General features: G+C 40.0%; 1 protein-coding gene across 12 annotated transcripts in view; it reads left to right on the forward strand.

Moving 5' to 3' along the window:
* Positions 1-20,792, forward strand: part of LOC104150538 (tRNA-uridine aminocarboxypropyltransferase 2) — a 121,851-nt gene extending 101,059 nt beyond the window's left edge. For 6 of the 12 annotated variants that reach the window (XR_011137316.1, XR_011137315.1, XR_011137314.1 and 3 more), the window contains 2 exons: positions 10,073-11,407; positions 12,849-12,997. Coding sequence is in view for 3 of the 12 variants with exons in the window: in XM_068924925.1 (XP_068781026.1) it covers positions 10,073-10,174 (102 nt within the window). In the remaining 9 variants the exon portion in view is untranslated. The other 6 variants (XR_011137311.1, XR_011137313.1, XR_011137312.1 and 3 more) reach the window with 6 other exon arrangements.
* Positions 20,793-25,014: the final 4,222 nt, after the last annotated feature.

Below are 25,014 nucleotides of genomic sequence, written 5' to 3' on the forward strand. Positions count from 1 at the left end.
TATCAAAATGTTATTCAATTCTACCTATTTGCATTTATTCACTAATTTTTGGGAACCTTGTGATTCGCAATACAGACTTCTCTCCTTTCAATCCGAGATGCTATTGTTGATGTGTGGCAGGCAATAGACATTCATGAATGAAAGCTTCAAATGTAATTTCTTCTTCAGGGGAAAAAATCTAGTGCTCTTGACTACATTAGAGCTTAATTCAGGGGAAAAAATAAAATATGACAGGAGTTTTCTGCAGAGTGGCTTTTCCAGTTAAGTTGACTTCTAGAGGGGAACACCTCATGAATAATTCAGGTAAGATAGGAGCAAGTGCCTCACTGGCCAGTGATTCGGTGAAGAAATCATGTTGGAACCAGAGCATCCCATGTAAAATGCATGGTAGTCTTAATGCTCATGGTTAAGTATTAATGAGTTTGGATAGGCAGAAGTGCGGCTCGACTGAAATCCCACACAGCGCCTGTGTATATAGCTTCTGAAGCTGTCACAAATAGTCTGCTTTAAAACAGAACTAAATGGATGGTCTATGTTGCCTGAAGTAGTACCAGCCTCCATTTCTCAGGCAAGTTGAATTGGCTTATAAAAGAGAATGCGGTGTCAACGTTTTATGGATAGGTCTGGAATGACTATAGGGAAGAGGCAGATAAACGCCCTTTTACATTGCTGTGCTTCCTGAAGAGTTGAACTTGTTGGTGCTAATGTTTGTCAGCAAGAGCAGAAGATAGGTTTAATAGAAATGAAATACCTTAAAATTAACTATGGTAGCTTATGCAAGAAATGCATAGTAAATACAAAAAATTGCTTTAATTTCCATATTTATTAAACAAGTTAAAAATTTGTTGTTCAAATAGGTCCCAGTTCTGCATGCATTTTATCTGAGAATCTGTGAGGAATTTACAAAGGTTACTTAATTTCTACATCCTGATTTTGGTTTCAAAAACTGCTAACGTACTTGCTTTGTGCTTGGAAGAAGTTACTGAAAAGTTAATGGGTGAATTGTCATTTATCTATTTCAGTACTGCTGTTTATTAAGGCAACAATATTATATATAGCTCTTGCATGCTGCCTTTGTCTTTTGTAATGTACCTTACAAGACATGTATACAATTAAACCAACTCTGGCAAAAAATATTTTAGTGCTCTGTATGTCAGTAACTTTAATTTAATGTTGCTTAGAGTGCATTGATACAGGGAACTGCTGTAACATGTTTATATTTCAGGGCTCCTTGGATCAAAAGTCTATGCTTAAAAAAAAAAAAAAAACACACACAGTATTTATAGTGCTCTCTGATGCATAGGTCATGAATTCAAAAGGATGCAAGGAACAGTACGGCATAGTTGAAGAAAAGTAGATGTCATTCCACAGAAATTTAATTACCGCTTTAGCAAGAGTATCTGAAATTCAGACCTCTTATAGTTTCCAATTTCTTTTAAGGATTTCTTTTTTAAATCTGAGTTCAAGGTAATAGGTTAAATTCAATTTCAGCCCACAGAACCTGGGACTTGTGGAATAAAACAAAAGATTTCAATGTATTTTATTCTTTAAAAGAAATCTCATTGCGTCTATGGTGAGTATGTTTTTTAGTTAATGATATGAACAAAAAGATGTCAGGTGTAGTTGCTGCAGGCTAACAAGTATTTCTTATCGGGGACATGGTAACCTGCCATGTGCTTCTCTCAGACAAGCTGCAAGGTCAAGTGGTTAACTTAGAACATTGTTATGGCGTTGGCATTTTGTGATTGTGTTTTTCAAGTCTGTGAGCTATCCAGTTAGCTTCGCATGTTCTCTGGAGCAGTGTAGGTCGTACTAGCCTTTGAGCTTGTCCCTGCGAAAGTACCTGGGGGGGGGGGGGGGGAAAATCTGTAGCATTAGCATAAAGAACATAGTTTGTATTAACGCCTTTTTCCATTCTCTTCAGAGACTTGTCTCTCTGAAGCAGAGAAACTGGGTTGGTACACATGCTACAGGCTTCTCATTCAAGCTGCAATTTATAGCAAACTACTAGTTCTCATAAGTTGCAAACGCTGCTTACACTTTACAAAAGCTTGAGATACTGCGGATGCCTGCTTAGGACTGCTTGGGTTTCTTCAGCCTTTCACTCTCCTCTGTCCTCTCCTTGATTTTCAGCATCTTCTGACTAAGAATTATTTTCTGCCCTCCTTGGTTTTTCCTCTTGACATCCCTTCCCAAATTAGGACGCAGGCTGACCCACTTCTATGAAAAGCTGTGTTCAAATGCCTTTGGCTTTTGTCTGACTACTTGCTAAAAAACAGATTAGCTCGTTTTCCCAACTAATAAATTATCAGAACCTTTCTCTTACTTCTGTGTCTCTCTTGCTTGGACACACTCAAGAATTATTTCTCAGAGTCCCTGGAGTTTAACTGCATATAAATTAGTTCTTTCACTTGCCTTACTGCGCTAACCACTTTCTATTAACATCGCTTTCAAAGATCACTAGCAACACTTTCCATTTCCTTTGCTCCAAAGGACTCATGTCAGTATGAAACTGCAATGTTTAAGATAGTCTTTTAAATCATTTAACTGCAACATACAATTATGTATTGTTGTGGCATCTGTTTTCTGTATGCTTTTATGTTTTAAACTTGCTCCTCAGGAAGGTCTTACTAATTTTATATTAAGGGACCTCTTTGGCTTTCATGTATGTTAACTGATGTTTTATCAGATCATAGCTTTCTCTTTAGCATTTATTGTGCTATTAATGACTGCTAGCCAGCTTAAGGTTTGCCTCTTGTAAGGAGTCTCTCCATGTTGCTCAAATTAGAGGGGACGTATAAGGGCATGTTTATAAGGTCATGCTGGTGCTCTCTTGTTTTATTTAAATCCTGTCCCTCAGTCGTTTGCATGTTGGTATGAACGAGGCCTCTGCTTTGGTGTAAGTCTACTTCTCTTTGAGGAAGCTGAAGTGCAAGGCAGGAGATGGAACAGGAGTGGGCCTTGCCTTTTCCAGCACGGACGCGGTCAGTGTGCTCTGACCCTGTGCCGCAGGCACAACGAGCGTGCACAGCGTTCAGCAAGCGGAGGCGCGTGGGTGGAGGTGTTTACTGACGTCTAGCTTACATGGCTCTGCAACAAGGTCACTGAAGGTGTTTCGGGCCTCCTGGTTTCACCACTGGTCCCCTCTGGGCTCTGCCTGCTCCACGTGCAGTGCGTGTCTGATGCAGGAGAACTGACTGGAAACACTTGAACCCGCTAACGCGCACAGCAGGGACAGGGTGCCTCAAGGCACAGATCCGTAAGGCAGCTTGTTCTCCTCCCCATCCTTCCCCCCCGCCCCCTGTAGTTTTTCTCATGCCTCTTTGGACAAGGAGCCAAGACTTCAATGGTTGAAGGAAATACAATATTTAGATGTTTTCTTGAACATAATTTTATTTGGCATAAAATTTCTTTGCACTGAAAGTGACTACAAAACTGATGTTATACCTTCCTTGGAAAGGAGCTTAAGCACAGTTAATGTTTAATAATGAACAAAGCTGGAGGGTGTTTTAACCTTTTCAGCTTGTGCCTTAGTGTTTGTTAGCGTTCTATCTAGTGAGAAAATACCATCTTTGATTAAAATGAAACTTTGCGTTCTGATTTCTCTAAGACCCCAAGGGAATCCCATAGTTTGGAATGCTAATCCTGCTGAAAGTCACTTTTACTTATGCTAGTTATTTGTTTTAATTAGCGGCTGTGTGTAACAGGGGTATAGGCTTCTGATATTTACTTAGTTTTTGTTGTTATTGTGTAAGCAGTTGTGCTTTGGAATGGGAATATTTATGCAAAAGTTGACTGTAGATGACAACACTGGTAAAGTGTTGGCAGAGCGGTCGGGAACTCCCATAAAAACTATATGAGAACTCAAGAGAAACTGAAGTTCATTAAAGGTTGCTAGGAAACAAACCTGCTAAGCAGAAGCTTAATGGAGCTATACGGCATATTAGACCTGATCAACAGGTCACTTAAAGTCTACTTATTTTTCATTGTTCTTTATCTGCCACTGAAAGGTTCGCGTCTGTGACAGTTTAAGACTATAACAGAATCATGTTAATGACTAAATTGATTCCGTTTTCCTTTAAGTTTTACTGTAGATCTAGATAGTCTAGATAGCCTTATGTGGTACCAAACAGTGTTATTTGAATGCTTTTCAGATTGTACTGGATGCTCACTTCTGAACATGTGTAAGCACTGAAACTATTGTTATAAAACATGAGTTTCCTGGTGTGCGTTTGAAGTGTGCTGCTTTTAAGAATGTTGAAAAATAATTTTGAATTTTTGAGTAACTTTTCTCATGTTACAAGTGAATCGTAGCAAATAAATTGATCTGCCTGTTAGAGGATTTATCTTCTATGGTGATAGAATGGATTCTTTAGTCCAGAAATAGCAGGATGATACTGGGAGGAAGACTGAGTTCAGATGGTTGAGAATCGGTCGTGAGACTGAAAAACAATGACAGTTCAGTGGAGACGTGTTGTTAGTAAGGCTTCAGTAAGAGTGTAACTGGGAGAGAAGGAGAATAGCTAGGAAATTTCCCAGTCCTACAGAGACGCTGAAAAATGTGGTTAGAGGTTTCCTGGAGCTGAGAAAGTGCTGGTACAGCAATGGGAAACTGGGTGGATTTGGAAGTTGATTTATCAAGTTGTGTATATCAAATACACATGCATGCTTGTACGCATACTTTGTCATCAATGTATACATAAATGAAGGCTGTAATTTCACTCTGAGCTTTTGAGAATGTGCTTTTTAAGCTTCTGTCTTATAGTTTCTGATGTTGTAAGAATCCCTTTGCTGGGGCTGTACGTCATGGTGTACTACTGGAGGACCTTTATGTATAATATATTTTCAAGTAGAATTAATCAGTGGTAAACCCTGGCAATAGCTTCCTCCAAAGGAGAAATCACATAACACGTTATGAGTGTATGTGGAATTGTACACAGAAGGTACGTTTTTGGAATTTGTCTCAGTTTTCATTCTTTTCTTGGATATCTGTTCTCTCATACTGAAAAACATTTAGAAGTGGAGTTCTACAGCTCCTGTCCCCATTCTAACTTCAGCGAATATAATTTAAGAGGGATGTAGATCCTTGAGTTAAACAGAGTTCATGCGTCTCAACTTAGTAGGCTCTTGATATCCGGTTACACTTTTCTTCACAGATGTGGACAACAACAAACAGTAAGGTACCTACTGGTTTGGGCTGAGATTTTGTTAGGTGCCGAGTCTTGTGATGAGATTTGGGTGGCTTTGAGTTCCTTTGAAAACCTATGTGTCAAATAGTACTTGAGAGCATTGTTGAACATTGCTAAACACAGCAGTAGTGACTAAGTTCAAGCGCACAGACAAGGGTCTTGGCTAAAAGTGCTGCTGCGAATCAGCAGCTCCTTTCAGCTACAGCAGCAATTGTGGCTATTTATCACTAGGAGCAAGCCCTGAGGTGCTTCACTGGAAGGCCATTTGAAGTTTTAAGCTTAACGTACTTAATTGTCAAAAAACTAGAAAATCTTGAAGTTGTATGTGGCTTTTTAAAGGGCTCAAATAGTTATGTAGATGACCCACTGAGCTATGGAGGAAAACGCAAATCTGTAAGGCTATTTAGGGTTTTGAGACAGGTTCTGGGGAATGAATCGGGGTGGGGGAGCGGAAATACCCCTTGCTACCTGAAGAAAATTAACTTCATGATTTTCATTATCTCTCTGCCAGGAAGAACACATCTGAGGAAAGTGTTTACTCGTGTTCATAATTCAATTCCTGTTCTTCACACAAGAACTACTTTGCTATTGCAACTTTACTAGCCCGCAGCAGAGTTCATACATAGCCTGTAACAGTTTTTTTCCCCCCTTCCTTTGTAAGCACCTTCTTGAAAGTAAAGATTTTTGTCATGGTTGAGTGCAACTCCATGTCATAGAAGCATCCATTAGACCTGATGACAGACTGATTAGATGCCTGCCTTTTGGTACGTGATATTGAAACTTAAATTCTAGCACACCTAAAGTTCATGCAATTCCAGGCCTCAGTCAATTAGATGAGGGAAAAACAGGTCAATTTTTTAGACTCCATGACTTGGGCAGTTGATAATCCTGAGAAAACACAGGACTTGGTACTTTAACAGAGGGTTTGCTTTTGTAATTGATTAACTGCTGCCTCCTGCTCTATTGACCTTCACTAATTTGTGGTAGTGTCTGTCATTCCTTATCTGCAGCTGAGTGGGGAGGTACATATGTAAACATCAACATGGCTGGGGTCAGAGGGGACTTCATCTGTCTCTGTAGTCTGTTCATTTTAATTGTGTATAGAGCCAGGCTGCAAGCTTGCTGGTTTGTTCCACAAATCCACCTGAAAATCTGCAGCCGTTGTCACGCTGTCGCCGTTTTAATTGTGACAGCATGAACAATGAAAATAGCTATGGATCATTTAATAGCAATGAGAGTTTCTTTTGCTGTGCTCCCACGGCTGCCCCAGAATCCTGCCTTCCCAAGGGGGGTGAAGAGGCTGACTGTGATTTGCACGCTATTTGCTGGATGGACCATTTAGGGGCGTGCTGGTTTGCTCTGGGTGACGTGGTGGCCTATAACAAAGGCTTTACGCTGCTGTTGTGATTGCAGTAAGGCCCTACCTTGACCTGTCAGCAGGGAGGCTGCAACTGGGAGAACTGCCCTAAGCTTTCACTTAAAAAAAAAAAATAAATAAATAAATAAATAAAGTTGCAGTAAATACCCTAAAGCTGTATTTCTCAATGTTTGGGATATGCCTATATGAAATGGAAAAGCATGTCAGGGTTCACTGGGGCCTGCCAAAATTGTGCTGCTTTTAAGGAAATTTTTTACTGTTATTACCAATGTAAATGCACAATTGGCACTTGTATTAGGTAAAACATTGTGACAAAAGTGCTGTAACTGTCTTTTTGGCAGTTTCTATATCTCATTTCTGCTGCAGGATGATTGTATATACAACGAAAATTGCCTTTTTCTCCTCTAAATAGCTTCTGATAAAGTATGAGTTGTTGGCATTATTTTCTGTAGCCGTATGCCATATGTATGCCGTAATATATTTAATATATTTTAGCATCAACTGTTTTTTTAATGAGCATGTTAAATGTCTTTATTTTAATTTCATCTCAATGTTCAGCCTAGCAAGCTTTGTACTTCAGCAGATGATTCTTCAGTTCCTTTGATGCTTCTTCCCTTTAGATATTTGTATGCATGTACCTTATTTTCCTCTTACTTTACATTGGCTAAGCTGTTACATGTGGTAGTTCTTCCAGATTTTTTTCCGCTAGACACCTATGCTGTTTGAAGCTTTCCAGTAAGTTGTCTAGATACGTGCTCAGAAGTCTTGGCGCTAGCAATTAGCAAGCAAATGACTGCTTCTCTGCCTCTAATGGAGAAAATGGAGAACCCAAACATGCTTTTTCATTTTCCTGTTGTATATCCCTGTGTGCTCTCCCAATTATTAATCAGCTTCATTTCAGGGTTTGAATCGTTTCTCATGCAGAGATTCTAGTTTGACATTTTTCAAGTTGATTTGCGATGCATTTTGTATTCCAAACCTTCCATGTTTTCCAAACAATACATGTATGTATTCATAACCACTGCTGATGTGATATCAATCAGGAATAGAATTTATGATACATTTTCTTCCTGCTATAGATTAGGAATAAGAATACTAAATTTATTTCCTACGCTCTAATTTGAGCAAGAAATACAAGAATAAAGGGAGAAGATTCTGAAGCACTCTTTTGTTTACTTTTCCTTTGCTTACTCAGTCTTGGATATCTGGAAAGACAATGGGTGAATTAATGGACAGTCAGCAGTTTCACTTTGGCAGAAGTCAATGAGAGTCTTTTTAATGGCATTTTACTCTCCTTATCCTCCTTCCAGCCTTGCTACTTTAAATTGCTGTTCAGAAACCAATGTTAACCCATATGGAATGTGGAAAAGTACTAAAATTCATGCTGTGCATCTTGATGAGCATCTCAGAGACAAAGGTCTAATGAATTTGAGTCCAACGCTCCAGTTTTTGCAAAGAAACTGCATTTCTGAAATGAGGCAAGCTGAGACCAAGTTACTGCCTATAGCTTGAGAGCTTTGCTCTCCCTTTAACTGATGCTGTGTAGCTGTGAATCCTTCAAGGTGACGTAACAAATCCTGAACTGTAAACTCGCAGATCTGGATGATAAAGCAGAAAAATAACTTGTGTGCATATTTAAGCCTGTAGCTGTGTTAAACTGTTTCCTTTAACTCGTGCTCCTGTTTTTCTTGCATTGTTTTCTTGGGAAGAGCACTACTATGTTTGTATGTGAGAGCCTTAATGGTGAGATTTCTTCTCCAGTATTACAAAGCACTGCTGTTATCCACAAGTGAAGTACAGATGGAAGAAAGCCATTTGGTATACTTGGGAAACTGCAGTAAAATACTTTTCTCCTCCTTTGAATTTGCACATTGCAAAGAGCTTTAACAGAAAGGAAGCAACCACAATTTTCTGGGAGGTGAGGAGAAAGGGACAAGATCCTACGTGAAATGTGTTAAACTTCTTGTGCAGCTAGAGGGAAGAAGGAAAATCCTCAAGAACTTTTGGGTCTTAACAGAGTTTCCGTAGACATTGCACCTGTGTAAGGACACAGGTTTTATTTTCCCCCCAGCAGCCAGCTGACATCTTTCTCACTTCCTTAGTGACATTGCTGGAGTGAAGCGCAGATGAAGAGCAGAAGGAATTGAAAGCAAGGTCAGGCCCAAAATAAAAAGGCACTGTGGCTTTCACTGAGCTCCTTATGCCCACCCAGAATGGAAGGCTTTTTTCTCCTGTTAACAATGCTTCATCTTAGTAATGAGTAAATGACTGAAATGCTGGGTGAAGCGAGGTGGGGGGGTGGGAAATTGGGTTAACTTAATTTTGCCTGTATTTCCAAGATATGATCAAAGACCAACTAAATAATTTGAGGGAATTTTTTAAAAGAAAGTTATAGCTTGTAAGAAAATTATCACAGCCCCCTAAACTTATCAAATATTGTGTGAGATCTAGGTTTAACAGTGATACAGATTGTAAGTAATAAATTATTTACACAATGCACTTCATCAAGAATAATCTCAAACTGCTTGCAAGAGTGGCTGTGGCTTATGTACAAACATATGTAGTGTATGCTGGGGCCAAGTGAGTCTAATGCCCATCTTACAAAATTACTTTGAAAATTTTTTTCAGGAGTTAGGTCCTTAGTACTGCTGAAAATTAGGCAGTCTTAGTCGCAAAAGTGAGATGTAGAGGTGTTTGCAATTGCTGTATTAAGAATGTGTCATACAGTCTGTGTGTATTTGTATACAGTGCTTTGCCTTAAGTTATTTGTATGGAGAATTTTTCTTATCAGGAGTATACCAGTCATCTTAATAAAACAGTTGGCATACTTTGATCTAATGAGCACATGCATTTCAAGGTGCCCACAGGAAATGAGCCTGCTGGTAAGAGAAGGGAGCGTTGCAACTGGGAGGAGGGGAGGGATGATGAGCAAAACTGCCTTTATTAAATGATGGGAGAAGGTGGCAGTGCTTGGAGGAAGAACTCAGCTGGAAGCTGAAATGGGCAAATTGGTGTCAAGGCTGGGAGGGAAGTCTATGAACGTGGCCCAATGGGGAAGAAATGCCAGACCATGCAGGAAAAACCCAGCAAACTTCCTTTCGAGTTACGAGCAATGTGTAGTACTTAATGTTAGCAAGGTCAGAGCGCGTGAGGTTAGCGTGCTCTTGTATTTTGAGCAGAGGTATTCAATGCAAGGAGGGAATTTGCTGTCCTGCAGTATGACAAAGCACAGAACTGGGAAATTGTCTTAGCAGGTTCACAGAGAACCGAACTGAGGTTTGGAGGTGAAAGGAGGCAAATCTGGCCTACTCCAAGAACCTGATGATAAGGCAGCTAGATCCCTTTAGGGAGGAATCATAAATCAGCTAAACAACCTAATCTTGCTTTTCTGATTTTGTATTATATAGATATATATAGACTTCCCTATCTTTTTCTGGTGTCTTTCTAGTTAATCTTATTATTTTGGGAGAAAATGTTAATATTTTGGTAATCTTTATGCTTCTAGGCCAGAGAGCTACAACCTTGTCTACAAGAAGACAATTGCTCCTGTCCAGAGCACCTGGATATATCAATGCCATACTTTGAAAAAGAAGAAAAGAATTACTGAAGAAAAAAATTACTGAGAATGTACAGGGAGATTATGGGAGTAAAAAGCAAACTTCAACTATATAAGCAATTTTTACCATACTCTGCTGTGTTGCTTTAGTACTTTTTTTTTTTTTAAGGTATACTTAAGACACTGTTCTCTTGTTTGCCTGAAAGTAAATGTGATATGTTATGGTACAATGAAATAATGCTGCTTCTGTATAAACCCAGGGATTAAGTCTACTGCTCTGCTTATCTGGCCTTGTCGTCCATGAATGGAGCTTTGAATAGAACATCCAGCCGTGGCCTTGTCTGAAGAATTCAGGCTTCCTGGGAATGTGATACTTGTTTCACCATATCAGAACATCCCAAACTGCTGAAGGCACTGTGAGCTAAACAACAATGGGGAGAGGCAGTAGTTTTGTTCCTGAACTAACTGCAAGCAAGCAAGTCGGTGATAAGAGAAACTGGATATTACTGCTGGCTGTGGTTACAGGCATAGCTGTACCTGTGACTTGCCTCTCTGTAAGGGGCCCATTTTTAACTAAGCATGACTCCTTGGTTTGATTAAATGTCCACCTGCCTTGCCTGACAGGGTCAAATGAGGTTGACTGCATGTAGAGGTATGTTGGCATGCTCTCCCAGTTTCTGATGACTTGTAGCACAGGCATATGCTGAGATAAAAACAGTATCTTAATATCTAATAGGTCTAGGATATTTTTTCCTTATTTTAGTTCTCTGAGTAGAATCCCAAATTTAGCCTGAGTTACCAGTGTGAAACACTGGTTTTTATCAAAGGCATTTTCTTTTTCGTTCTGTGTGGGCAGATAGATGCAGCAGCCTTACTTGAAGTTTCTACCCTAAGATGCCCCAAATTCTCTTGTCTTCTGTCTATCTTAAGGTATTAGCCTCATTTGAACAAAACACAGAATTTCCAAGGCTGCAACTCCTGTGCTGTAATGCATTGGTCACTCGGAGATACTGACTTTGTTCTTACCAATGGTCAAGCATCACCCAGGACCAGGCTAACTCTTGACTTATGATCTAGCTGATATCAAGATGGTAATCAAATGCAGAAATGCATATTAATATTAGTGAATATCCTTTTCTTCCTTTCTACAGACCTATATTTGATCTGTTATTTAATGACCAGTTTTACTACATGTCCCTGATGAACTGTTGTTGATCCTCAAGTACTTCTACTTTTACCTTCTTGTTCTTCCCTGTGAAGGCTATGTTTCACAGGACTTGGCAGGTATGGACAGAACAGAGATCCTCTTAAACCCATACTACCGCTTAGTCAGGAAGATGGGTCTGGGATATCTTTCCCCATCCTTCCCTGGACCAGTCATGTTGCTTCTGTGTTGCATCTAGTTTCCTAGTCTCTTCTAGTCTTTTACTCGCGAACTAGGATCAAGGCATAAGAGTATAATGTGTTTTATCACTCTTGACTACTGCTTTAAAAAAAAAAAAAGAACTTAGAGCTACTAAGCCACCTATTTGGATTAGGGCAAAGATAAGATTTAAAGGAAAACCTATTTTGCCTGTATTTACAGGATTTGGGAAGACAGGCAGGAAATAGAGCTGGTGCTGTGCAGTAGGGTTGAGTAGCCAGGAGGTGGCACCTGAAGTATTCCATTGCACTGAGAGCAGAAAGCAACCTATAAATAACACTGCTTTTGCTTCTTTGCAAGGGGAAAGGCTGTACTTTGTTAGCTGTGTGCTAAAAGGAAAAGTCATAATGGAGTGGATGCCTGCTTTCATCCAAACATCTCAAGCATCCCTTCTGATCTTTGAATTAATTCTGGGTATGATTATGGAGTGGTACCCAGAATTAATTCAAAGGTTGGAAAAATGTTTGCCATTTGATGCCTGTTCAGATTCTTTTTTTGACTGACTTGAAAATTGCTAGGTAACTTCTGGGCTTTTGGGGGGCATGCTTTTGTTTTCTTTAATGTGTTTTGTTTTCTGTTTATCAAGAGGCTAATGTTCTGACTTGTTGTGCTTGGAGTATCATTGATGCTGACAGGCAATCAGAATATTTTTTTCATCTTGGCAATGCTTTTAATCTTACCAGCTTGGTTTAAGTGGTCTCCAAACAGCTTCCACCTGACTAACACTCTAGTCTATATATAAATAAATATACCTGATGTATATTTTAAGTCTGCAAGGCAATGTGAATAAGGAGAAATCAAAGCACAGCTCGACCATTAGTCCATGACTCTGTTTTCCCTTACTGACCAGAAGCTTTATAGAGCGGCATTGTCAGCTGGATTATTAGTGCTATGGAGAAGATGGCTGTTTCAGCCACTTGCTTTAAGTGGTTAGGAAACCACAAGCTACAGCTGATCTGACTTCTTCTGTAGAAGAAATTACATAGCCTGAATCATAGCTATTTAAAACATTTTCACCTTTAATAAGGTGCAACAGCCAGCTGGGGAATTCTAGCTTTTGATTAAATGCTTGGAGCAGCCAACCCTTCAACTGTACAACTTCCAAAATGGCAGGTGATGCTTTTTCTCCCTCAGGTAGCAAGTGAAAATATGCCTGTATTCCTAATTACATTGAAACTCACCAAAACAAACAAACAAAACAAAACAAATGGACTTTTTCTTAATCTGGTTTCTGAAGAACAGTATTTACTGTTAGGAGAATGATAGTAGCTAAATCCCTCTTGGTTTCCTTTTGTCTTGCAGTGAAAGATGCCTCCTGACCTTGGATCTCAGTTATGCCTGTGCCTTTAGGTGATACTTTAGCAGCATAAATGGGTTTTAAGTGAGACTTATGGGATCCTTTCAGGAGAGCACAGGTGTGAGGAGCAGGCATCAGCCACCCCAGCTCTGAGGTATGTAATTAGGTCAGATATGGAAGACTACTGTACAGGTAGATACCAGAAGTGTGTGGAGTGTGCTCCTAGCAGCTACGTGAACCAAAGCCTACATTTTAAGGGTGGATGCACCAGGATGTCAGGAAACTATAGCTTTTGCCCTCCGTCCTTGTTAGCACTGCCCAAGAGCAAAGTAGGCTCCATGTCATGTGATAGTGCCAAGAACAGCCTGGCTACTACCTGCAGCCTGGCTTAAACCTTTCTTTGGGCCAAAAGAGAGCCTGGTTCCTCTCCAGGAAATGTAAGAGCTCACAGTGGAGGCTGAGAAGTGCCTATTCCATCACTGAATGGACATTCAGCCTTATGGCCAGGTATGTCTCGCACAAGTGCGCTTACAGATTCCCACATCCCCACTTGCTTCCCACTGTGGTGTGTGTGGTTTGGGGGGTGAGGGGGGCAGGGGTTTTTTGTATCTGTTTTAGATGTTTTTCTTAGCAGATACTGCTAGCAGAATAAATGCTTTTACTTGAAATGCCTGTTGAAGATGAACACAAAAGAGCACATATGTAATGTTGTAGCAAATTTATGAAACTTACTTTCAGTAAATCTTCCTTCAAGTGTTCTCCTTTCCCTGAACTTGGCGCTTGTGTTCATACACTCTCCTGGCTAATGGTAAAACAAAGTCTCCTTCAGAAAACAGCCTCCACCACCACCTCCTTCCCCTAGAATATAACCTAACTGCTCAGCCTGTCCTGACATGACTGGTGGGGTTAGGTTTCTGTGCAGTGTCTATCAGCTATGCTCTGCTTCTAAGCTGATTTCTTTCTAGTAGAGACCTTTGGATAGGGTAGCAAACAAGTCTAGGCTGATCTTCACATATGCTGTGATCTGGTCTTTTCTGACATTTAGGTGAAAGTTGTGTGTGTGTCATAGGTTTTCCAAGGGATGAACTGTAGGTCCAATCTACCAGAAGCACAAGTCCTAAATAGCTTGATACGACTCAGTTTTAGTGTTTTTATAATGTCAGCACGCAGGAATAACTGATACAAACAGGCGTATCAGGTGGGGGCACTATTGTAGCCAGATGCTCAGATCTGATCTCATTTGCATTTGAAAACTTATAGCAGCAGAGTATGTTTCTGCTAAAGTTTCCAGCCCTCCTAAAGCTGCTGTTTATCAGGAGCTTTCTTGTGGCTCGACTGCTGGTTATCGTTTAAAATGATCTGTGCTACTGAGTGGAAAAACAACAGCAAAAAAGGCTAATATAGGGAACGTAACTTCCTGGGTTGCTTGCTGTTCAAGTTTAGTTTACTTTATTAATGAGCCAAACCTTATTTTTGTCTATAAAAATTTCCTTCAAAACAGTAACAGTTTCCCTATGAGTTCTGCCAAAACAAATATTCCCGTTGCTTTATTTTGTGACATAAGCTGATGTTCCATACACTTTGTTTCTAGATACGCTTTCTACCATAAAAAGACAGTCTGTATCCAAGACGAGTTTCCAATATCCCTGTCTTATTTAAGAGATAAATGCTTTGAAAGCATTTATTGGACTCATTTCTGGAATTAACTCTTACACCAAACAGATACATCTGTCTGGTTTTATTTTGTGGTAGCTGACCAGAAATAGAAAGTAGAGAAAGGGGAGATTTCAGTTGTGTTTTGTTTTGTTTCCCATTCTGTGATAAAGTTGCAATGAAATGTTAAATGAACAGTTTAAAGCTGCTGACAAAACAAAAGCCATGCTATTTGTGATATCTCATATGCTAAAAAGGTTGTCAGTCTCTAGAAATAAAAAATGTAAGAGCTTGTCACTAATGCTGTATGCATGTTTTGTTCTTGGGAAAGTCAGATAAGTGTTGTATTGAAATGGACCCGTATTACACATTCTGCAGATTTTCTTCCTCTTTTCTTCTGTAATTGTAAAAAAAAAAAAAAAAAAAAAAAAAAGTAACATAACAATAGAAGAATAAAAGTGCCTCCTCCCAAGTGGTAAATCTCAGTAACAGACTTTTGCAAAGGAAGGTACTGAAAATATTAGCTAGGCAGAGGCATTCTGTTCCAGCAAGCAATTTCACCTTTCTGCAAATAACGACTGTGAGAGTGTTAAGATGTAGCGAGTAGATTTTTTCCTGCACAACTTATTACTTGTGGCCTTTTGTAATATCCCTTCAGCAGGGGGATGACATGACCTTTTTCAGCATATTTATCAGTCTCAGCCTCATGGGGAAGATGATGCGGCGTCAGAAATATAGATGCTGGGAGGAATGACCAATTCTAGAAGACTGGTCCAGAATCGGTTTTTGGCTGGGATGCTTTGAAATGCTCTTATCCTGGTGCCTGTACATGACTCTCCTTTTGAAGCTCTGCTTTCAAAGAGTGAAGTGTAATGCAGAATTCTATTTCTAGAACAAGAGTTATTAAAAGGAACTTAAAATTAGACTAAATAGTAGATGAAATGCATCTGACGAAGCACGTGTTAGGTTCAATGAAAGATGGAGAATGAAATCGTGCTTTGTGCTTTATGAAAAGGAAGGAGAGGGGAAGGGATTTTATGTGCCTTGTTTTCAGAGCAGAAGTATTGCAAAAATTGTGAAATAAAGGCATAGTTTCTGAATAACATAATGGATTTACTGATTTTGGAGGCTAGAATAGATATTTATAACACAGTACGTTGTCCTCCAATGAAACTGTTTTTGATCTTGTGAAAAGTGCTTTTTGCCTTTTTTCTACAGAGGCATGATCCTTCTCTCTTTCCTCTTGCAGAGAGTCTCATGTTGAAAGAGAGAGGATTTGATACTTGAGGGATGTGCTGACTTATTCAAATTGTTTTCTGATACTGCATTATGGCATTTCTTGCGTGTTTCCAAGAAGCTTCAGATATTCACTGTACTCAGAATATTTATATTAAAGGATTGATCTTCATTTCTTTGAAATCAATGACAAAACTTCTATTTATTTCAAACTCGCCAGGGTCAAGACTTGGAAGAACTGCTGTACTGATTCAGGAGGTCTGTTCTTTTACTCTTAAAAGACTGTGTACTGTATCCCATTTCCATTTAAAATATTTCTACAAAAAAGATTGTCTTGCTGCATTAATCCATTTACAACAGAAAAATTAATGATGTATGTGTATGAATACATATGTTACATTCCTGGCACTGTTCTGCACCTCTTGCACTCCCTCTCGGAAATTTCAGATCTTCTACAGGGAGATATGAGTAAGCAAAGAAAATAGCTGTACCCTAAAGGTAGATGGGCATGACAAGAGAATGCCAGAATTCACTGATAGTGATATGGGAAGAAACAAGAATATGGTATTTAAATGGTCACTTTATGTAATAGCTCATAACTTCTCATACAGCAGGATTTGTGTACAATGTCAATGACTTCAGTGATTCTTTGTAAAGCTTGTTAGTCATTTCTGATGTGTTATGAAGGTGGTTTCTTAACCTTATTATTTATTTATTCTTCCAATCTTCTGTTTCATAGCTACCCTGCAGCACTTGTTTTTTCCACTGTGTCTCGGTTACTGACATTAATACCTGTTTTAGAGGCTGGAGCCTTTCCAGGGCAGGAATTTTTCATAGTGGGTGATGCATCATAAGGCTGTGAATGAGCAGTGAGGAAATGCACATTAGGGGCCTTCCTAAAGCTTTAATTTTCCTTTTTATATAGATAAATAGTATTGCTCTTTGCCTGCTGACTTTATATCACTAAACTTGTGTGAAAGTTCTGTTAAGGCTGCTGCTGAATGTCAAGATAATACTAAGGACAAGATAATGCTAGGGACTGTCCCTGCTTCTTACTGGGACTTGCTGTTTGGAGAAGTAAAAATGAGAATCTAGGAAATGAGGCTCGTTAGATGCCGTGGATTAAGGAATCCACTGACTATTTTAATTCTATACTAGCTCTAACGCTGCTCATGTTGCTCGTTGTTGACTGTGATCTGTGAGCAACTCCTTGTTGACAGAAAAGTGTTCCCAGTTATTGCTCGTCATGCTCTCTATGCAAGTGAGTTAAATAGGCAAACGGACTTTTTTAAACTCATACTCTGCCAGTAATGTGAAAAGGAACAGACCTCCAAAGGGTTCGTGTTCTGCTGGCCAAAATAGCTGAGGATCCTCCCAGTCCAGGTTTACGAGAGAAGATTAAGTGGAGGGAAGAAGGTGGGGGGGGAACCCCCCCCCCCCCACACACACAAAGACTCAACAAATTTCTGGCTTCATGAGGTGAGGCCCATAGAGAGGGAGTCCTGCATTAGTGAAAATGTACAAAATAATCAAGTAGAGCACAGTATATGTTTAAGGAATGACCTCTTGTAAACTTTTATAGACAATTCCTCTGCTTGTCCAAAGCTGTTCCCTGAGGTACTGCTGAAAACCTTTGCCAGAAGTAACAGATTCGAATAGCAGGCATCTGATTCAAAACATTTTGCAGCTCATAAACAGGGCTACTTCTAGAAGAGGCAAATCACTTCCACAGAGGCCCATCGTGGCTTGTGACGTTGTGTGCGTCATGGCAATACTGAGGTGCTTGCGAGCTTGCCATTGCCTCCTTGGCACTTGTATAAAGCAAGTGGTCTTACTGCAGTCACTTCCACTGTCATATGAAGAGACAGTGATAAACACATACGAGGAGGTTAGGATGCTGCATCCAGTTGGAGTCCCTGAATTACTCTTTGAAACCTATGCTTTAATTTACCTTGGGGCGTGACCATTTCCTGCCTCTTCCCCCACCTTTCATAGTCCTATCATGAGGTCTAGCAGTGCTGGCACATGCTGGTCTGGATGGAGATAGAGACACCACCAGAGCCCAGCTGAGACAAGTGGGCAAGCTTGCTGGAGAACAAGCAGGAGGAGGCTGTAGTATGGAGATGAAGTTAAGGAAGAAGGCGGCATAATGAGGTCAAAGCGAGGTAAACCTGTAGAGCAAATTGATCTTTCAACTTATATGTTGGCAAGACAAGGCTTACTAGGGGAGGAAAAAAAAAAGTCCCATTTTTAATGTGTTTTTTACTTAGTAGCATGCTTTCAGTTTGTGTTCTGCTTTCCTATTCTGTTCAGAAGAACTATGTGAATGTTTCCTAGGATGACTTGTGTTTTAAGACGCTAATCCTGATGGTGTTTATGCACAGGCAAAGGTTTAAGCACTTGTTGGGCCCAATGGCTTATCCTTAAGGAAGTCCAGAAGGGTATGCAAGACTTTGACATAAGGGGAAAAAAATATATAATAGGATATAATAGGATAAAATGTTCTACTCTTTAGAAAATGTTAAATAGGAGGGAAAAAAAATGAGCCACTTGGATGAACTTAAAATTATGTTGAATTTAAGTGTTTTCAAACAGTGCATGGTAGTTTCTGCATGGAGTTTAGGTTTTCATTTTTCCTTATATACTGTAAAACTTCAGTTCCTTTAAAATTAAGAACAGTATTACTTCAAGAAATATGAAGAGTAACACTATACATTGCACTGTCCAAAAAATTTATAGCCCATCTTAAATGGGAAAATCTTGCAGAGAGCAGCTGTCAGGATGGTCAGATGTAGATTTTCAACTACTTTTTTTTTTTCTCTCTCTCTGCAATCAGTGTGAGAAAGGGGAAGAAAAAATGTATATAAACCATTGTCAGGTTTTCAGCTGAAAACAAATGGCGTAATTATGGAAAAAGTTCCAATCACAAGACCTCGTGTTTCCTCCAAAACCTCCATCTTTGAAGAAAAAGGTATACCTTGGACCTCTCTCAATGTGGATGAAGCTGAAAATATGTTGAGTAGAAGTAATCAAGTTAGTCAAGCGTAACCTAGTATGTCTAGGATTTATATGGCCAATTGGAGGAAGTAGTTTTTAATTAAAACTTGGTAGTCTTTTCTTGGTTTTGATCTGTTTAATGTTAACAAAAATATTTGATGGTCTATGCTTTTAAAGACAATATGAAGGGCAGAAAAGCCAAGGAATATCACTTGATGCTGAGTTAGTGGGTGATAGTGCTGTATTTTACTCTAGGTATTATATACCATTAGTTACACATAATATATTGCAGCTATTATCCATTTTTTCCATTAAAGACATGGAGAAATCACAGCAGAAAGACTTCAGTGATTTCATGCTGATGTTTTAAGGAGCATAAGATGCAGTTTTCAGCGTTGACTTGCAGTCTGCTCCAGCAGAGCTCCAATTCAACTTCAGGAATGGGGCAATAGAGCTCAGTTTAATAGAGCAGGTAAGTGACTTTCTATTTGAAGAAATGATTTGTCAGAATCTATCCCTATGGCTGTCAGCACTGTGATGACATCCAATCCAAACAATTGCCAAATATCTGAGAATTCCACTTAGTCATAGAAGTATTGATATACGTACTATATACCTTTGGCTGCATGCTAGTAACATCTTTTACTTAAAATACAGTACAGAAGCCTTGGGCATCTCAAGGTAGTTCACATACACTAAATGAGTGAGCTCTGCATTTTCCAAGCCGCGGATACTGTGGGAGCAAGTTCCTTGTACACAGATAGACTTGGGGAGAATCTGGGAATAAAAACTAATTGACTGAGTAATTTACTGATCCTGCTAAGAGCTCGGTCTGTGGATAGCTTTTTTTTTTGTATTGCCTGAGATTAGTCTGAGAACGTTCATAGGGCTTGCTTTTAAAGTGGTAATAACTTAAAATGGTGCATCAGAGGAATGTGTCAGAGTAAAGTTTTGTTTGTTGCGTTCCCTGACGTCTACCTGGGGGAATTATTATGAACACAGCTCATTGTGCTGAACTTATATTACTCATTTTTCCTGCCAGCCTGTTCCTCAGTAGGCTGTGCAGCATTTGCATTGTGAATGCTTCCTGCACTCACATCCCTTTGCAGATTTCTCCTTTATGCCATGCTTTTTTCTTTGTTGTCCTGTTAGGCTTGCTAACCTTTTTCATTCTTACAGTAACTGGGATAGAAAGAATGATTTTTTTGATAGTCCCCTAAAAAACTGTTTCTAATCTCCTCAGGAAGAGGAAGAGCAGTGTATGAAACCCCCTGTGGGAAGATCTTGGCAGATATTATCTTTTTTTTTTTTTTTAAAAATCTTGCTTCTAGAATGTGCCACTATCTCTACCCCAAACTCTATTTTTATTTCTGGTTTCCTTTGCAGAACAGAGCAATAATAAAACATTCATTTTATCTATTCATTTAAGTCATTTTCTAACCCAGCTCCAAAGAGCAGCCTGAGAGCAGAGATGACTTTTCTCTCCTCTGTGAAGCAGCCTTATCCAGCCTGAGCCTGCTAGATCTCTTGGCAGAGCTGTGTTATCCCTGCCAGGTGAGGAGCAGGCTGCTCGCAGTCATGCTTGACCTGTTGGCTGGGCAAAATTTTTTGTGAAATCTTCAGTTTTCCTTTGTAAGCTTGAATCAGAGCTGCACTTCACTGAATTTGAAGCAGAGTTGAATTTTACTGCTCTAAGCACTGAGGAGGAGGCACCTGGCCAGGTTTTTGCCACAGAGGGGAGGTATGGAGATGGGAGCAGAGTGCTGTGGGACACCAGGCGTCCTCCTGCTGCTGCCAAAATGGGTGAAATGGGAACAGCAGTAGATGCCAATCTGCGCGCACTGACTCTTCATTGTGCTGGTGGCTGCGGCAGCCTGTCCCCAGCAGCTGTCCGCTTTGCATGTGCAAGATAGCTGGCTCTATCCTGAATAGTCTGAATAGCAATGTTACTGTTGATTCTTTTTCTTTTCACAGGGATGAAAATGGTAGGAGTGATCAAGATGTCGTTGCATGGGAGTGAGCATACCCACATCTACTCCCACTCCCTTGAGTTTTTTGATAAGGTTGTGAGCGGTGGTGGGCCAAATTCCACAACATTTCTGCTCAGTTAAGAGAAGCAAAATCCATGTCCTTATGTGAAGGGTTGAACCTTCTCAGCCTGCCTACATTGCAGAAACTGTAATAACGTTGAAAGCTATTGCATAAGACGAAGAACTCAAAGATGGGGAAAAGGGAAGGGGGGGTTTTATACAGAAGCAGATGAGGTGGAAGCTATTCCATCTTTTATCCGCGAGTGGCTGGATAGGATAGGTGGTACCTAAAGAATATTTCCTTATAAGGATAATCATAGAATTTCAGGATCAGGCAAGGACATAAATGAACGAAAGAAAAATGTTCTCACAGTACCAAAGTACATAATTAAAATTGCATTCCAATCAAAAATGCATTTGTTCATTATCGAATACATTCATCAATCAAAAATGCATTTGTTCATTATCGAATACATTCATTCCCGGTTGCTGTATCCTGAATGCACTGCTGCACTAGGGAGCTTCTTTCCAGGTTCAGGCAAACTTTCCACAAAGCTTTGTGATAAAGGTGTTCTCTTGTACTACTTTAAGCTCTGTGTCATCTAGCTAGCTGTCTTTGAGGGCACAAGTTGCACTGGTCTCTCTTAATACTGAAATATCTTGATTTCGACATTGCTAAATGTAGAAGAGGGAGAGAAGAGCAGTATTTCTGCAGCTACCAGATAAATAATTGCTCTAGGTGTACAGACAAATCGCACGGAACGGATCAGAATAGGAGTGGTGTTTGAAATGGTTTGGCGGGGGGGAAGACACAGGTGGCTTTGGGTTTTTTTCTGTCATCAATGGATGCAATTTAATTAAGGAAAGACTTTATAGGAAACTTATGGTGATAAAATGGGTATTCATGTGGGAGCAAGGAGAGCAAAAGGGCCTCCTGTAAAACACAGAGGCTTGTGTTTGGCTGGAAATGAGATCTGGATATTTTTTAACAAGGGTGCTATAGTATTTGTCAGCTCTGCATCTTTAAGAAGTTTCTATGAATTTCAGTTGTTCTCCATCTTCACTTCCTATTATTTGTCTTCAAGTTCAGAGTTCATGTTCAGTGATTTGTCTGTATGTTCGTTCAGCTCTTTGTTTTAAATCATGAAAATTCTGCATAGAGATGTAATGGCTGCAAGGTTTCTGCAAGTGAATGGAAAAAAAAATACAATGCAGCAACTAGTAAGGATATCAGACACTGAGCTGGACCATACTGTGATCATGGAAAACAGCTGACTTTGTTTTACAGTTAAGGATAGAGAGGCAGGGAGAATGAGTATCTTGTCCAAAATACATAGCAGCTCTTGCGGAGTTAGGTCCAGGATGTTGGTCTGAGTATTGCTCTATGCTCTAGTCACTCTTTCAATAAAACATCAATTGAACTTAAAGTGACGTTTTGCCTTGTGCAAAATTATGTTACAAAATACTGTAGCAGCAAGTACAATGTTTAAACTTAACTCGGAGAAAGAGATTAAGTACCTTTAAGGGTTACTGCTTTTCTTGGCTGACCTCTTATTGTAGCTCTGTTTCCTTCTTATTTGAGCAGCTTTCATCAAGGGCATTTGCCCACAGATTCTCAGGAAAAACCACCTACCCCTTGCTCTGGGAAGGTTTGAGGAGAGCGGAGAAAGGTGGAGGAGGGCAGAGAATGAGAAGCCAGCGGCCTTACAGGAAGCAGCAGGTATTAGTGACACCAACGGCATAAGAACATTCATTTACAAATCCAACCAATTTCAGCCAGGAAACCGTAGCAGGGATAGCGTGAGGGAAACCTGCTGCTGGAGACGAAAGCGCACCTCTTGCACTGACTTGGCTGCTCTGCTTAGGAATGGGTCAGCAGACCTACACAGTGCATGGGAAAACATCTGTTTCTGTTTGAGATAATGGATGAGTATTCTGAGTGTGAATGCGAACTGAAATAATTTAGATTTACCAGAAAAGAAAGTGATCTCCATAATGTTGGCACTGTTGGAGAGTTTAAATGAGCCCTGGGGCACTGTTTCTCCTTTGATTTATAAGCAAAGAGGGAGTGATGTTTGCTAGAGAGCTATGCTATACACCTTTAAAGGATCTGGCCTCATGATTTGAAGGATGAAAGTCTTGTGATATGCTTGGCCCTTAAGACTCCTGTTTGCTTGACTCAAATTTTCTGGCAGCTGAAGGTAGAGAGAATAAAGCATCCTGCAGAAGGCGGTTCTGTTCTTCAGGCTCTTCAAGAGAAAACTTCTAATTGTGTCTAATGAAAGGATTTTGAAGGTTTATTTTGTTACAGGACTGCCTAGTGGTTCAGATGCCATTCTCTGGTGTGTTCCTTGTCTAGTCCCAGTTTTGTCTGATGTGTTGTATGATGCTATTGAAGATCATTTTTTTCCTTATCTTTTGATTTTTTTTTTAATTTAGTTTATCTGAGAAACTTCAAATATTATGGGCTCGGGGCAGGGTGGGGAGGGGAAAAGGGAGTATTTATTCTCTTTGATCACAGGCCAGCACTTTCTTTTGAAATGGTATTGTTGTATAAATACTCTAGAAGGGCTTCGAGAAGTTCTGCTCGCAGAGGTGGGTGAGGACAGAGGAGTGATCTTTCTTGAGACAGATTGCTGAGGAGCAGTTGCTGGCAGCATGCCCATGAAGCTGAAACTGGTGCTAGGCTTTCATTTCCAGGGTGAAACTCCTATTTCTATCTAGTTAGTATAGAGCAGGTATGTCTAATAAAATGCTTGTGTTTATTCCTCTCAGAAACTTCTGGCCAGATGTGTTCTCTCAGAACAGAAGGACAAGTTATGATTTATTAGGCAGATAAAAGCTTTCATTCCTCCAAAGGAAATTTTTGCGGCTATAGCAAAATGAGAAAGAAACTTTTTCTTTTCCTGTTGTGAAGTGCATGTACAGCAAGCAGAAACAATTGTAGCACGCATCAGTATGCGCACAGAAGGAAAACAGGCTGTGGGGCTTTAACAAAAGTCTACAATATTATCCATGCTTTCGGGAGTGCCATGAAACAGGGTATCACCCAGCACAAAAGTTCACCACTAGCCATAACTGAGTTGCGCTGGGTCGTCTTTTAAATAAGTCGCAAAAAAATTGCCCTCACTTTCCCACCTCTCTAATTTGCAGTAGAAAGTTATTCCTGGGACCGAAGACACATGAAACACTTGGGAGTGACTGCCTTTTTACACAGCTACACTTACAATATCATCCAGTGTTTGTAATCTCTCCAGGCTAATACAGTACCTTGATCTGAGCAACATTAGAACTGTGTAACAGTAATGATAATGATAATGAATTTTGTATCACCACAGAAGTGAATTAAAAATATCAGGCATTAGAAAGCCAATCAAGATGGCAGGTATGCAGCTTCTTCAGCACCCCATCTTTGCGGTTACTCTAACAATACAAATAGTGATGTTAAACACGTCAGGGCAAATCCTCATCTAGATAATTCTAGCTGAGTCCTCTCAAAGTGAGAGAAGTTCTTTTGGATTTATATCACTGTCACCGAAAGCAGAACTTGACATGCGTTGAAACTTCTCATTTGTCAAGATTTGTTACTTCCTGGCAAAGAGATGAATGAAGATAGATGACTTTGTTCTGGTGACGCCCTTTACTAACTGGAAGAGCTCTTTCACTCTGGTCAGACAGTTTCCTCCGCACAAATTTCACCCTTCTTTGAACAGGAGTGGAGCCTCAAATTCCCACTAACCAGTGGTTGTGTATTCGGCAGCCAGGACTCCCAGACCTGTCGTCTCTGGCAGCTAATTATATTTCCCAAATAACAGCTATGATGTTTGTGCTTACAAAGTAATGTATCTAAAAACCAAACCCCTCCACCAAATGCGCAGTGGTGGACTCCGAAGAGACAGCAGCAGTCGGGGAGAGCTCTTGGACCAACTGTGGCCTGTTCTCTGAAAACATGGCCTTGGCACCGCAGGCATGCGACGTGTCCCGGATGCTCCAGCTTGCTCTTGTTCTGTTTCAAAGAGAAAAGGTGCAGAAAGAAAAAGGCTGCAAGAACGATCAGATGTACGGCATGGCTGTTTCGCTCAGAAAGAGCGATGGAGTGGGATCTGGCAAAGGTCTAAAAAAAAAATCATCAAAGATACAGAGAAATAAAGCAAAACTTCTATTTTTTTTTCTTGCTAGGACCTTACATCTAATGATGAAGTTAGGGGCACTAATTAAAAATGAATCGTCTGCTTCACAGTTCAAAGAAATAATC

The sequence above is a fragment of the Struthio camelus genome, chromosome W (assembly GCF_040807025.1).
Source record: "Struthio camelus isolate bStrCam1 chromosome W, bStrCam1.hap1, whole genome shotgun sequence".
NCBI lineage: Eukaryota > Metazoa > Chordata > Aves > Struthioniformes > Struthionidae > Struthio > Struthio camelus.